General features: G+C 42.0%; 1 protein-coding gene across 15 annotated transcripts in view; it reads right to left on the reverse strand.

Annotated features, from left to right (window-relative positions):
- Nucleotides 1-16,182, reverse strand: part of NPAS3 (neuronal PAS domain protein 3) — a 1,129,936-nt gene that overhangs the window by 570,611 nt on the left and 543,143 nt on the right. For 14 of the 15 annotated variants that reach the window (XM_053282868.1, XM_053282867.1, XM_053282866.1 and 11 more), the window contains one exon: nt 9,526-9,608. In XM_053282868.1, the coding sequence (XP_053138843.1) occupies nt 9,526-9,608 (83 nt within the window). Of the gene's footprint in view, nt 1-9,525; nt 9,609-11,219; nt 11,508-16,182 lie in introns of those variants that run through there. The other variant, XM_053282880.1, reaches the window with a different exon arrangement.

Consider the following 16,182-nt stretch of genomic DNA (forward strand, 5'->3'; position numbering starts at 1 on the left):
TATTAGATGAAGAGTGAAGTGAGATTAAATTGATGAACTTCATGAATGAGTGACTGCTTTCTGACATTTAGAACATTTTTTTTACCATTGGAAGGCAAAATCTGAAAAAATTCAGCAAGCAAAATCAAAACAGTTTTTTAAAAAGGGAAAGTTATGAACAAAACATAACTCTTCACAGTGACAAGAAACTCTTTGCAAAGCTTTTTGTAGGAAAACTGATGTAAGATAAATTCTGTCATACCCCTTTTGGAACAGTTTTATACCCTCTTGCTAATATTGATAATGTTGTGGCAAAAAACAGCAAATCATATTCTTCTGTCCAAAAGTAAAGACTGCCTTATTGAACATGATTGAGAAAATGATGCAATGATATTTGATGGAATGGCTGTTGTCCAAGAGCTGTTTGTTTTCCCTTCATTTGGTGACCCTTTGGTGAACACAATTTTATTGGATGTGGTTATGGTTTGGCAAACCAGAGATACACTGGTTTGGATTTTGTTCCTAGTCGGAATCCTGATGTAATTATGACTGTGGAACATAGTTCACAACTATAAACATCTTTGGAACAGAACAAAAACGTCTTTTTTGTTGGAGGGGGGAACTAAAGAGAAAAATAAAGATGCCCACCAGATATTATATGAAGGGATGAACTTTTGCAAGCTACAGTTGAGAACTTCACACTTTACACACATGGAAAGGACTACCATTGCCTGAGTGTTCAGCTGAGTGCTGTTCGTCAATCACAAACAGAATTACTAAAGATTTGTTTATATTGTATTATGGAGAATGTGACACCAGAATATTTCTTTGTATGCAATATGCTAGCAAGAAGTATCAGAATGAAATAATCAGATATAGTTGCTGCAAGCATAAGCATTAATCTCAAGTCACAAGTTATGGTCAATTGTGGGTATTTGGGCTAGATGCAGTCTTGGATGCCCTCCCATTTCCAAAACAAAATGTATGTATGCAGACCCCAGAGACTCCAAAATTGCATGGTAAAGTTGCAAGCATGTGAAGAGTCAAGGAGGCAGTTATTTGTATCATTCCTCTGTGCCATCCTAATATACCTGATGAAAGTTATTTTGAACAGGATGTTTTGCTTTTGAAACAAAGAAATTGAAATATAGAAAATATTTAGTGACGTGTGAGTGAATATGTTAACAATTATATTCACTGCAAAGATAGTATTTCCCTATACACCTAACCATGCCAGACACTTGGACATCTTAATTTTGTTTTTCTTAGCTTTATGTACAGCAATTTTATTTAATGCTGCCAAATAAGGAAGAGAGGATACTTCCCACCAAGAAAGAATTTGCAGTTGTCATTATTCTTAAGTATAATTATTCAGAAAGAGTGAAAATAGAGAACACACATAGAAATAAGGTACATGAATCCTGCTGCTGGTAGAAGCTGTGTGTGTGCCTGTGCACACACATGATGTTTTGCCTACCACTTATACTCCAATAGTGCTTTGACTGATACATAGTTTCTGACACTAGGCTAAATGGGCAGCATTTTAATATAAATATGCAGCTGAAAGCTTCAGAGCTGTAGGACTATATTTTCCTTAAATGGAATCCCAAGCAAAGATGTACTGTATTCTGTGCATGTTATAAAGATTATGTACTTTCTGTTCTTTATCGTTTACATGATGATCCCACAAATTAGTTCAACACATGATCAATTTATTGCAGTTATTTTGAACACTTTGGGCCCCAAATTGGACAAAAAGGGTGAAAGTTCTAGACAGCAGCTAGGTAAAGCATTTAATTTTAAGGCTGCTCTTTAGCTTCTTTCAAGTTGTCTTTCCAAAAAATTGCAGGAAGGTTTCTGGATAAGTTTTCACCCAATGATTGAGGTGAAAACTTGCCGAGAAAATATTTGCAGAGATGATGTAATCCCCGGAAGGTGGCCAGAAAACTCATTTTCTAAGCACTTTTTTCTAGGCTGCCAAACAGCCTAAATGGGATGTTAAAGTGTTAACTTTGGCCACACTGTGAACTATTGTTAATATAATCTCATGAAAACATAATGGGAAATTACTACAGAAATAGTTTCTGACACTAGGAAACTTCTGCGAGTTTTAGCTGGTTTATCCTTTTTAAACAGCAGTAAGATCTACACCAAATTCTTCTTTCCAGAACTTTTTATTGCATAGATTAAAAGAAAATTAAATACTACAAATAAAGAACAGACATTTCAACATACAGACGTTAACTTCAGTGTTCCATGTCTCACTGTTTAAAATCCACACTCTTATATCCCAGATAGTCTCCCTGCGAGTCCCTGGGCCTCGCCAGGCCTCACAGAGGCCATTTGAGCATGTGTGGCAGCCTCCAAAATGGTCACCACACCAATCTTTGCAGGCCCAAACAGGCCCGAAAATCAGCCTGGGACAGGCTGCGATGGTGAATTAAGAGGCCGGAGTGGGAGGGGGAACCTTTGCAGACCCCCCCAGCCTTTAGGAATCCCCCCAAAAGGGCTACAGGTTAAAAAAATTAATTTAATATAATATAAGTCACTGTACACATATTCAGTTTGGCACTATGTACAGAGAATCAGGGCTTGTGAATAACTAAGCTGAAGCTTATGAGCTAGGATTGTATTCATTTGCTCTTACTTTGCTTCTTGTGATAAGTGAGTTAAATGTGATGTCTTAATAATATGGCTATTAATGGTGAGTTTGTCTTTGAATCAGGGTGAAATCCTTAGTATTAAGGCCCACTGGGAGTTTCTTGCTCTCTTTCTCTCATTTTAACGGCCTTTCTGAAATACTAGAATATATTCCAAGCAGTGACACAGTTTGCTCTACATATCCTTTAATTATTTTCAGAGTATCTGGGAAAGGTCAAATTCTTCATTTATTTTTAAAACTTATGGAATAGTGATGCTACAATGCATAGTAGAGAATTAGACAGGTACTTCTGTTTAGTTTTCCAAGTACACAGTATTTGGGTATTTCATGAGCCCCAGCATACTGAAATTTGTAGTTTTCCAGCATTTTTTGGTCCGGCTACATCCACAGCTAAATAGTTTTTTAAATATTAAAAGATTAACAAGCCTGACTTGTATTTTTTAGCTGATATTATGGTAAAGTTTTCTGAAAGACGGGTGTCAGATGTTTGGACAGGAGGCGCAATTTCAGTGCTTGCCCTAGGCGCTTTTCCCCCTAGATACGCCTCTGCTAGGTATTATTTGAATCTAGTAACCAAATGTCTTCCTGTTTCCCCTATGTAATTTTCACCACATTCTGTACAGGTAATTTTGTAAATAACTCCTTTTTTGCTTGCAGACAGTGGTCCCTCTAATTTTTTTCATCTCTGTGCAGAATAAGTTTTGTTCTCGGCAGCAGTATCAAGGCAGTGTGTGCACATCTGCATTCAGAATGGGATCTAAGTTGAACTGAGCAGACATCCAAAAACTTGTGAGCGTGCACATGTGCAAACACCTTAGAGGGAACAGTGCTTGCAGACCCCTTCCCCATTTTCACAGACTGGCCAGGCTTTAATTTTGCACTTTTTATAGTAAAATTTTAATTATAAATAGCATTTCAGCACACCCTTTAACAATCAAAGTCCAAATGGTGAAAAATATAGTTAAAAGCGCAGTTTCATCTCAGGAACATATGGGATAGGCTACAGAAAAAGCTAGGAATCTAGCAGAAACAAATGGGTATACATTCCCCTTAAGGAGAACAAGGGGGGTCCAAATTTGTAGCTGGTTTACCCATGCTTAAGATCCCCTTTATTTCTAACAACTATCTTAGACAGTGTCAGAAATGTTTAAGAACACATGGGATCAAGCTTAATGTAGTATGCATAGAGCTGCCATGCCCTCCAGAATTCTGGGTTTCACCTGGATTGCTTAGCCCACCTGGATTCACCTGGATTTCAGCTTTCAATTTTTTTTTCATAAAGATAAGCTCTAGCCCTTGTAGAAGCGAAGTTATGGAGCAAAAGGTGCAGTCACTATCCTGCTCAACTGCTGGACTTGTATTAAGAGAGGAAGAGCACAGGATGCTAGCTGGGAGGATTTCACTTTTACAAGTACAGTAATCCTCTGAGGAATGTTGCCTTGTTTGTTATCAGCAGGGGATCTCTTTTGGGCAGTTGAAAGAATAGCTAGCTTTTGATGTGAATCACTACCTGCCTACCAGGTAGGTAGTATTGTAATGTTTACTTTCTTGACTTTACATTCAATGCTTGCCTAATTAGAGGTAAGCTCCTTTGGTTTCAATCAGATCTTCAAAATTGCAGTCATAATTAAAAACTGTGCATTTTGTTGTTGTTCTATTGCTGCCAATAATATGTCAAGGAAAATGGTCAGGCAAAGGTCCCCAACTATTCTCGGTAGATATCTAGAGCAAATACAAATCAACTGGAAAGTGCAGCTGCTAATTTGCATATGCAAAATTATTTTCAAGCCAATTTACATAATTTGCAAATTAGGCATTCGGATTTTGAAAGCCAGAATATAGCAACCCTAAGTATGCACAACCACAAAGACTTTGAAACAGCAGTTAGTAAGATCTAGACTATATGATAAAAAGTGTGAAATTAAAGCCTGCCAAGTGTGAAAATGGGGAAGGAATCTGCAAGCAAAAAGGAGTTATTTACAAAATTACCTGAAGTTGACTTCAGTATGTCAAAATGTCTGTTCGGTTTTTTTTAGTTTTTTTTAGTTTTTAATTTTCTTTTAATCTATGTGATAAGAAGATCTGGAGAGAAGAATTTGGTGTAGCTCCATTATGTGTATTGTGTTGCCAGTATATCAACTAATGTAGTCAGAGGCGTAACGATGGGGGGGCGGGGGGGCACGTGCCCCAGGCGCCATCTTTTTGGGTCACGTGGGGGGCGCCGCCATGACCCCCGCTGATCCCCCAATTTTTAAATTTATTTTTAATACACAAATTTCTCTCTGGCAAGGAAGGGAGTGCGTCGGCGCCCCCTCCCACGAGCGGTCCCTTCCACTGCGCCCGTGCCCCCCCCATTGCTTTGCTGGCCTGCTGCCTGGCTTGGCGGCGGGCGCCGTGGCGGGCGCCTTTCATGTGCTGCCTGTGCTTTGGCTGGGCTCGCTTGTCGCTCTCATCACTATCAGGCGCCAGCAGCCAGAAAGAGGCAGAGGCGTAACTATAGGGGGGGCAGGGGGGGCACGTGCCCCGGGCGCCAGCTTTTCTGGTCACGTGGGGGGCGCCGCCATGACAATTTTTTAAAAAAATTGTTTCCTGCTCAGTGCAGCAGTGCTGCAGCAGTCAAGGGAGCGCATCGGCGCCCCTCACCCACGAGCGGTCCCTTCCGCGCCGCCCGCACCCCCCCCATTGCTTTGCTGGCGCCTGGCGGCCAGTCAGTGGCCTGGCTTGGCGGCGGCGGGCGCTTCTGAGGAAAAACCTAAGTATAATGTAGTATGTGGGTGGGCGCCATTTCAGTGCTTGCCCCGGGCGCCGTTTTCCCTAGTTACACCTCTGGAAAGAGGCGAGGCCCCCACCCCCTCTAGTGGCTTGCAACTTAAGTTTCCGGGTCTCTAGTCAGTGTAGTGTAATGCACGCACGTGCGACTCGGCCGGCGGCATGCCAAGTCATGCTGCGCATGCGTGTGTTCGTCTGTTCGGTTCGCCTGCACGTGGTGGCGTGTTCGCGAAGGAGAGCGTCGGACTCGTTGCTGGCTGCAGCAGGCACAGGAGGACACGCACGGAGACCCGGCACAAGAAGGATTCGGCGGGCGGAACCACCAGACCTTGAGAGTGACAGCATTGCGTGTGGTCAACAAGGTGTGTGTTTTCATCCCCGATTCCCGTTCTGCCACAGCCACTTCCTGCCTGCCTGCCTGCATCTGGTGGAAGCAACCCCCCGCCCCAAGTTTCTGAATCCTGCTCATGGGTTTGATGCTCGGTCGGGGTTCAAGATAAGGTTCCCCCTTGTTGTGGGCAGGAGAAAGAGAGAGAGAGGGAGGTGTCGGAGACAAAGACGAAGACGCTGCAGGTGGGGGAGTTGCGACTTTTTTTTTGTCTTTGCGGCGAGAAAGGAGCTGTTTGTTGCCCAAGAGAAGGGGTGGGTGGAAGATGGTTGCTGGTTGTGCGCCGCTTTATTGCATACTTGAATGATAATTTCCTCCCAGAAAATGCAAGGAAGTTCCTGTATGATAAAAATGCTCCAAATAACTTTTCTTACCGGTGAGTGGGGAATATGTGGAAGTCTTAACATTCTTGTGTCCCCCCGCCCACCCCCCAGCACTTTCTCATAAAACCTAAAGTGACATCATCAAATGCATCCCCCCTCAACCGCCGCAGCCACCACCACGGCTGCACCAATGTGGAGAGTGGAGGAGAGAGAGGACGGAGAAGGGGGCGCGAGGGGGTGGGGTGGGGTGGGACGCCACGCTGCCAAGCAGCCGAGGATCTAGGAGGCACATGGACCTGCCTCTCAGCTGCCTTCTGGCCTGATTTCTTGGAAATAAAAATGGTTGAGAAAAAACGAGACGAAAGACCTTTTATTTACTGAAGTTAACAAGGATCTTTTCATTTCCCCTCGATCACACAGGTAAGGGCAGTAGCTGAGGACGTGACTTAGACTTGCAAAAATGTGCGCACACGCTGCTGGGAAATGTGACTTGGTTTTTTTTAAGCAGGAGGATGCCCTTCTCCCCTCCTTCCTTCCCTCATTCATGAAGCAAATAATAAAGACAAGATAACGCTCCTCCCACCCCTGTCTTCTGTTTATGAACAAAACACAAAACACAACAATCCTCCCGAGCTGCTCCCAGATGCTTTTAAAAAACGTAACACCGCCCCGCCCCCCACCCCGCAATTTTATGTTATGTGTTAAGGGAGGGAGATAGTTACATGCTCATTCATGCCAGCCAGGTTAGTTTGCAACCATGGGGTAAGTGTGGGGAGGGGAGCAGCAGGAGCAAACTATCCCTTTCCCCACACAGCCCTGCCAGTTTCAGAAATGTGTGCACCTGTTTGTGGTTCTTTCCTTTCTGCCTGAGTAATCTCGGTGCAAATACAACTGTTAGCTCTTGGGATTTTTCTTCAGGGTCAAAATCAGAAATGAATTTGTAGGGATATAATTTAGTAATTTGCATGTTGTGTTTTTCTTATCTTTGCAAAGGAAGTAGCATTAACTATAGCAGCACATGTTCTGGATGGAAGGAACACACATGTTTTCCTCCTCACTTCAAAATACTGTAATGTAAACTGTGCTTTGACTTTTTTGAAGAGTTCAGGAGTTTTGCTGCAAGTAACAAAGCAGCCAGCAACCTGTGCTACGCGTTTGAAAATACCGCCCCCCACTCACCGCACCAGACAAACTCACAAGAAGAAAGCACGAATGGGTTTGCCGGCTTCTGTACTGCTGCCCGGCTGTTTCTCTCCTCACTCGATCGTTTTCTCTCAGCTTATGTAGAAATAATTTGTCCCTATAGGTGCTGTTAAGGTTTGTCTTTTTTCCTAGTTAGGCTTCTGTTCCGTTCCCTTAGTAATTCTGCGATAGGCAAAAATCCAACAATAAAGAAGGCAGCAGCTGTACCTAGTAGCTTTCTCCTTCTTATACTGTAGATCAGCCATTTAAAAAGAAGGCGGCAGCTAGCCTAAGGAGGAGCTCCACACATCTTCCTGTGAGTAGTGCTACAGGAATAATATACAGCTCTGTGAGTAGGGTGAGAAGAAGATCAGCTGGATGGAGGAGAGAGCAACAGTATGAGAAAAAGAATCTTTGCCAAGTTGTGTGCATTGTGATGGGGCTGGGACTCTTCCTCCATTTTCAAATGCATTCTTGGTTTTAAAAAAATGTATCCTGATTTTGGACCTCAGACCCTTGCTGAAATAGAGTTTATCTGTCTGGTGCTCGCCCCTCTATATACTTGCCACACCCTGAGATAAGCAAATTCAACTGTTTTGCTCTTTCACGAAAAGGTCTCCTGACCGGCTTTTAAAAGATCACTTTTCTGATGGTCTTTGTTCACCTTTCTATCTGTGGTGTTCCCTTCAGCATAGGTGCAGTGTGTTGGCTACGTGTGTGTGTTCCTTGAGGATTTGGAGTTGTTTCGGAAGTGCCTCTTTTCTCCTCCCCCCCTTCCTCGTCACCTCCATGTGTGCTGCTTCTCCTCATAACTCCTGCCGTGCACTATTACTATTCAGGATGGAGATTCACACTTTCTGGCTTATGTGCTGATTTTTGGTCATTTGTTGGATTTTTGGTCATTTGTTGGATTTTTGGTTATTTATCACATTTTTTGGTTATTTATCGCATTTTGAAATTTTTGGTAATTTATGTAATTTTTTAAATTTTTAAAATAAAAGTTTTCTGAAACATGTGTGTCAGTCAGATGTATGCTGGGGGGGCTGCGGGGGGGGGGGCACAATTTCAGTGCTTGCCCCGGGCACCGTTTTCCCTAGTTACGCCACTGAATGTAGCAAGATCACACAAAATTTCTGTCTCATGCGTAAAACATAGAAGTGCATAATAAGAGCATGTTGGCTTAATCTGAAAACAGGGTAAATACAATTAATAAAATCACTCCACCTACAGTACTGGCAAACTTGAGAAGCTAACTCTGACATTTGTTTCACTTAAAACTTTTTGTCTACTGCCATATCAAAGCTTTAATATATGGACTTCACCCAGAACAATTCTTAAAATTGCAGTTACATTGTGGGAACAGTTTTCCTATCCAATCAGTTTAAGGGTAAGATTTTTTCATTGTTTGATATGTTGCATCTCTTTCATTTTTTTAAGATAACATACCAGTTTAAGAAGCAAGCATACATCTCTGTTAAATAATGGTAATTTTCAGTGCAGTGAAAAATACTATAGTGAAGGTAGTTTTGAAAAAATAATTATTCCTATCAAACACATGGGCTACACTGACAAATTATGTCCATTTTGAGTGTGACTCAAGTGTGAACATCTGAGCCAGAACAACAACAACAACAAAAAAGCACATGCAAGATGCATTAACATTTGTCAATATAATCTCTTTGGCACATATACCTGTATGCTGCCATTAATTTTTTTGGGGGGGTGGGGGACACCACACTGATTATCTAGTATATCTAAATCCAGAAAACATGCTATACTATCTTCTATAGGAAGATAAATATTGCTTTGAATGTGACAGTCAAAACAGCAGTAAAGAAGAGAAAAGGGTGCTGAAAAACTAAAACGGGGGCGGGGGGATGAAAGCCTACATGTGAACAAGACACAAAATAAAAATTCTTCTCACAAAATAGTGATTTATACAACACACACAATCATTTGGGGAGCCAACAGCTACTGCACAGTGCAATACAACTAAGTTGTGTGAAATCTAAATTATTACAGCACAAATAATACTTGCCCTCCCTCTCTCATTAACATTCTTTCAATCATGGCTTTCTAAAAAGAAAAAAAATACGAATTTGTAAAAATCTTATCATATAAACTGTGATAATAAAAGACAGCATCCAAATAACCAACAGGAATCTTAGATCTTTTTACTAAGTATTTTGCAACTTTTTGTTTTGTAAAACTGTTGTTTTTACCTGTAAAATGTGACTTCCCAAATGTGACTCAAATACTTCAGTGGCAAGTGCACTGGGGCTTCTCCTGCGCTGGGCACCTATAACTGAATGAAAAAGCAATTATGTTGCAATCTCTGCACATTTAGTCACAACGCATCCCTGAGCGGAGATCAATTTACTGTGTGTATTGGTTAAATATTTTATTAAATCGTGCCTTTGAAAAAAATATCATTGAGTAGAATATTTGGAGGATTCCTATAGGGTTTAAAAGAGCCCCTTTTCTTCATTCACTCCTCAGACGTACCTGGATGCAAACTGTACGGAGAGGAATGTGCATGCCACCTCCTATATACTCATTGGGAGCTCCCTCATCTCTACGAGTTCTATAACCTGTGTTGGCACATGTGCACATGCATCCCATTCCTTTGACTGTACTGGAGAGCTATTTGTGTGTGAAACTGTGTGCATACTCCAAAAATGAAGCTGGAGAGAAAGAGAACTCTGTTGAGCTCTATACAGAGATCTCTTCACATGCAGGCACTGTGCCCAAGTAGGGAACGATCATACCTCTCTCTAAATGATTTCCAAAGGTTTGTATCTGAATAGCGAATTATTCATTTTTTAAAGTGTTCTACAAGCCCAGGAATTATACTGAACAGGTTTTAAAATACAAATTCCTTATTTAAAGAATTGCTTCTCAGGGCTCATGCCAGCACAAATGTTTTGAGAACAGGGCTTTGAATGTTAACATGAGCATACAACACACCTGAATTCCTGAGGTTTTATATAATATAATATAATAATTGTATTAGTTTGTAAGCTAATGTATCCAAAAGGATGTATGCATCCTAAACAAAATCCTACTTCAACCCACCAAGAGCTTTTCCCTAGTCCAGGTTCCAGACTCATGTTTACCACAGAAACACAGACAGTGGATTAAGATATGTAAGGGAAGATTTAAGGGGTCTCATCCTGGCCACAGTTTGTCTATTGTCATCAGCACCCATCTGGACTCTGACGTAAAGGAGACTAACTCAGAGGCATAAGCAGCGGGTCGAGGGAAGCCATTAATCCTCCTATTTTCAATCGTTTCCTACATGGGATGCACTTTCCTAAATGGTCTGTGTGGCATGTTCTGTCTCCAACTATGTTATTTATTATTTGTTTATTTATTAAAATTTTTGTATATATCGCCTCCTCCAAAGACTCTAGGCAGTGGACAACAACAATACCAATAAAATAAAATAAAATAAAATAAAATAAAATAAAATAAAGGGCAAACGCCTAGCAAAACAGGTAGGCCTTAAGAAGGGCCTTAAAAGCAGCTAGGGAGGGGGCTGAACGAATCTGGGGGGGAAGAGTGTTCCAAAGAAGAGGGGCGGCCACAGTGAACATTAAATTACTCCTTTTCTATTTTTAAACCCTAAAGTTCTTCCGCTGTCACAAATCTACTTTAACCTAACACTCCAAAGCTCTGGGATAGATGTTGGATAACAGAAGGAACCAATCAAAAGACCCACTGAAATTAAACAACAACAAAGTATTAAAGTTTATTTAACAAAATACACCTTTTATATCGAAACTATACTATATAGGACATAAAGGTTATAAAATAGATGTTTAATTATGTCCTATTTCACGAGGTTTATTGCTCCTAAGAGTAGTGGCTACAGACCTGGGTTAAGTCACCCCAAGTTAGCCAAATTCCCCTTTACCTAAACTCCACCCATAGTGAATGATAACAAAGCTGCAAGTGGATGTTCTTCTGGCTTGTGAGGCCTCTGTCATCTTGGTTTGGCTTTCCCTTAGCCAGGTTCTTCGGTACAAGCTTATCTGGTGCAAGCTCTGACTAATTTAAAGTCTCCCTCTATTTCTGTATCTTCTTCAAGCAGGCTCAGATTGCACAAAGTGTCTTTGTCTCCGTCTGGAAGGTTTCTTGAAGACTGACTCATAAGACTCTATTTTTTCTTTAGCTCGTTCTTCTGCTTCCCTCATAGGAACATAGGAAACTGCCATGTATACTGAGTCAGACCATTGGTCTATCTAGCTCAGTATTGTCTTCACAGACTGGCAGCGGCTTCTCCAAGGTTGCAGGCAGGAATCTCTCTCAGCCCTATCTTGGAGAAGCCAGGGAGGGAACTTGAAACCTTCTGCTCTTCCCAGAGCAGCTCCATCCCCTGAGGGGAATATCTTACAGTGCTCACATTTCTAGTCTCCTCTTTGTGGCCCCAGTTTAAACCCTCTTCGTTTCTTTCTTCTGTCAGCTCCCTGCTGCATTCCCACTGCCAACCAATTGCTCTCTGTCTCATCAAATCCTTTCCAGGTGTGTGTGTGTGTGTATCTATATATCTATATATCTCTCCACACCCTTTAGCAACCCTTTAGCAACTGTAATCAGCCCCCCCGCCCCACCCTTCAGCAATAAGGTCAGTTGCTACTTAATGTTTATCTCTGTCTCCAATAGAGGGCCTAACTTTAACAAACAGTACAAAGTACTACTGTTACACAAAACAGCACTTTAAATATGCACTGGTTTAGTCAATATTTTTCCTGCCACACAATTAAAAGGGGGATGGGCCAAGCATTTCCATTCTGACATCTTCCCACCATGTTCCTTTATCATGTAGGGGCGTGGTTTATCCAAATCACTGCTCTACAGGCAACCCAAATGCCACAAGCACACAAGATGCCACAGAAGAGGCATTTCTCCAAATTATGGCTTTGGGTGGCAGAAGAAATAGCTCTAGCTTTCAAAAGGAATACAAACTTAGCAGGGAAAGAGTTTCTAACGGAATGCGCTTAGCAGGTATTTAGCACCTTCTACATTTCTTCTGCCTAACATAACCAGGGGTGACTCCAAGGGGTAGCAAAGGGTAGTACGTGTTCCCCTTAAAGTATTTCCCACTACCCCTTGCACTCCCCCATTCATCAGAATGGAACTTTGCAGTCATCAGATATCATGGTCCTATACCTTGAATTGTTTTAAATGTCTCCGTTTTTAAAAGGAGCCTCAGTCACTCACTCCTCTACCACAGGACAAGGAGCATAAGCTAGTGCAGCGTAGGATACCCTCTGCCCAGAGCCAGGCTCAACCCCTTAGCTTCCTTCCTGGCCAGGAACTGGGCTGACCGAGGCAATGTGTGCAGGGATGGAGGAGTGCAGGGTCATTTCCCCTACAGATTTCAGCTAGCCTGCTACTCATCTCTTTCCCCATGGGAATCTTTCCTGTCACATAGTCTCAGACAGGAAGAGAAAACTAGCTAGGAAAGCAGACTGGAAGGTTTGGCCTAATTCAAAAAGACAGTGAGCCCTTTCTCACAACTAATGAGAAAGGGCTATTTGGTTTGCGAGGAGGAAGCCTGAAAGCACTTAGCTCTTCACAGATGATCATTCCACCGTCCCTGGGTGGGCAGATTGCCTGACCAGATTGAGCACGGGCTGCTGGTGGCAGCTCCAAGGCTCAGAGTCCTGGGACGCAGCACTCCACCCTGCAGAGCTCCAATAATGCACTGCATGAGTGCACGGTGCATTATGGGGATCCCCTCCCTGAGTTTGCCAGATGCAGCTGACATACGAGCAGAAAAACAGAAACATACAAGCAGAAAAAGAGGGTTAAGGGAGCACTCGCTCCCTTAACTTTGTTTGGAAACGTGGCTCTGTAGGTGGGTTTGCTGACGTGGTGCCACCGGGATCAACTCCATCCCGGCAGTTCACACAAAACTGGGCTGGGCTGCCTTAGCCTGGTTTTGCATGCACATGTGAATATCATCAGTATTTTCTAAGAGGAATCTGACCCATTTTCTGAATAAGCTTGAAAATGTTGAGCAGATTCCTTTAATAAGAAAAACTAACATTCATTTCCTTACCTCTATAAGTATTTAATGTATAGGAGAATCCTCGCTCCACAAATAAGACTCTTTGCCACCCCTTTGCTCCTCCAAACTAGTTGTTCTAGATTCACATCTGAACATAACCACTAAAACTAGATCCCAAATAAGCTCAGAGCAAAACACAGAGCTCTTACATAAGTGTGCTTCTATTTCAATAGAGGATGCTGCTCCCTCCTTTGCTTCCTTGGTGGTGCATAAATAAGACCTTGAAGGTGTGGGAGCTCCAAGTGTGCCCCAAAATTGTCTCACTCACGGCTGCAAGAAATTGCTGGGATCAAAGTGAAGGTTAACATAAGCTGGAGCACGGGTCTAGTAGAACATATTGCTATTTTCTTATTACAAGGACTGTTAATTCATGTACCCCTAAACATCAGTAACCATATGCTGCATGTAACAGGCAAATATAAACATAGCTACCTTAATGAAGTAGCTATTTATTTATTTATTTATTTATTTATTTGATTTATATGCCGCCCTTCCAAAATGGCTCAGGGCGGTTTACAATTAAAGCTATTGTTTTACAAAGTGTCTTGCTGGTACTAGTCTGACTATCAGTCAATCCAAAGCAAAAAAAATTTAGAGCAATGATTATTTGTTAGTGTATTCTATCATGTGTCAGATATGATCTCTGCACACAAAGACATATGAACCTAATGACAGGAGACTTGGAATATTTGTAATATTAGAGATGTTATATGCAATTTCTTTTCAGGAAACATTGCACTATTTATACTGAACAGATATGTAGCTGGGGTAAAATAATACCCAGTAAAACAGCTGGTAAATGGACAAAACTCAACACATTGTTCAGCACTTCAGCTGTTCTTAGAAAGGAATTCAAAGCCATTAAAAACAACACAAAAGTCATAAAATAGTTTTGTATTTTGCTCATGACTATTTATTTAAATAATATATTGGAAGAAAAACAATAGGGTTTTCTTTTAAATTTATAGTTGCTCATTTCAAGCAGAGGCTGAACAGAAATGTCACAGTAGTAGTTTAAAACTCATCTTTTTAATTTCCATTCCACAAGGTAGATTTCCACTCCTCTGATCTTAAATCATTTTGCTCTACCCTGCTTCTGTCATTCATTTCCCCACAAATAAATTAACTTCTGCAATTACAAGGGTTTTTGGTAAAGTGCAACACAACTTCAGAGCATATTAAATTTAAAAGTATTACCAGAAACGGTAAAACAAATGGCCTTTTTCCCTAGTCAAGACTTTCCACCATTAACCCAATCTATACACAAACCATCACAAACAGTTAAAGAAACCTCTTGTTTCACTGTATGGAGAAAAGCCTTTAACCCTCTTTTTCATCACCTGTGGAAACTGCATGCATGTTTTGGAAAGTTTCCACTTTTCTGATATAATAGTACTGTGGTGTTTTAGGTTAATCCATTCCTTGATCCAGGCCAGCTTTTAAATGAGGCTTTAGTATGTTTCCCAAACTATGGGAAACATCTATATCGGGCAGTAGTGATATAGGAAGATGCTGAAAGGCATCATCTCATACTGCGTGGGAGATGGCAATGGTAAACCCCTAGGTATTCTAACAAAGACAACCACAGGACTCTGTGGTCACCAGGAGTCGACACCAACTGAACGGCACACTTTACCTTTACCTTAGTTACTTGTATTTGAATCCTGGGGGGAGAGGTGAGGCTAACAAACAGCCAGCAACAAGAGCACTGAAGGCAGACTGCACTTGCCTCTCTGCATATAATGGACCGGGTCTCACGATCAGTGAGACCCGGTTTTGTCCGGTGAGCGGAAAAATCGGGCTAAGCCCGCTCTCCCCGCTCACGAGCAGGCAGGGAGCCCTGGGCGGCCAGATCAGCCGCCCACACGATGGCCGGCTCTGAGATGGAGCCAGTGGAGGATGGGGGGAGCGGGGGCCGCACGGCCCCCACAAGCCCCAGTATGCCCTGTGCAAGCGCGCAGGGCATACTGGGGAGACCCCCAAGTCGGGAGACTGCTTTTAAGCCTCCTGGCCAGGGGTCTACTCGTGAGTAGGTGCGGCGCGAAGGCGCGCCGCGGCTACTCACGATTGCAAAAAGCAGGTTTGCAGGAGCGCTCACTCTGCAAACCTGCTTTTTGCCAGGGGTTCTCGAGCGGGTTAGCCGCTCCAGAACCACCGGGCTCGGCTGCGAGCCCGGTGGTTCTGATGACCAACTAAAATCGGGATAGCCTCTGCTAGCCCATTTTTTGTTGGTCGTCAGAACAGCCCCAATATCTATTTCATTAAGCTATTAATATTCCTGATTCAACTCTATTGCCTTGTCCTTGCATACCACAACTCTTTCTCTTGGATGGGCCCTTCCCAGATGGTGATTTTACTTTGCTTCACCACAGAACAGGCAGTTGTGCATTTACATTGAAGTCTGTGCGAGATATCAGGGAGCAATCCATACAAGACGTGGGTTTCTCCTGCGCATTGGAGCTTAGCCCACATTATATAAATAAAGTAACTAAAGATCTTATTTTCTCAGGCTTTTATCTCCTAGAGGCTGACAGGTTTCTCAGCTTTCTTGCATTTGTTTCTTTATAGTTTCTTAGTGTTTTATGGTTTTAATGTTTAATTGATTTTAAGATTTTAAATGCAAATTTTACAGAATTTTATTGTATTGTAACTTTTGTAAACCGCCTTGAGATGCATTATGAAAGGCAGTATGAAAACTGAATGAATAAATAAATAATCATTGCACTAAAAAGTTCAACTTGTTATAGTGGCTTTTTGGAATACTTCAATGTATCCAACATACACCGATGTTTCTTTTGAGATG

This window comes from Hemicordylus capensis, chromosome 1 (genome assembly GCF_027244095.1).
Source record: "Hemicordylus capensis ecotype Gifberg chromosome 1, rHemCap1.1.pri, whole genome shotgun sequence".
NCBI classification, from domain to species: Eukaryota; Metazoa; Chordata; class Lepidosauria; order Squamata; family Cordylidae; genus Hemicordylus; species Hemicordylus capensis.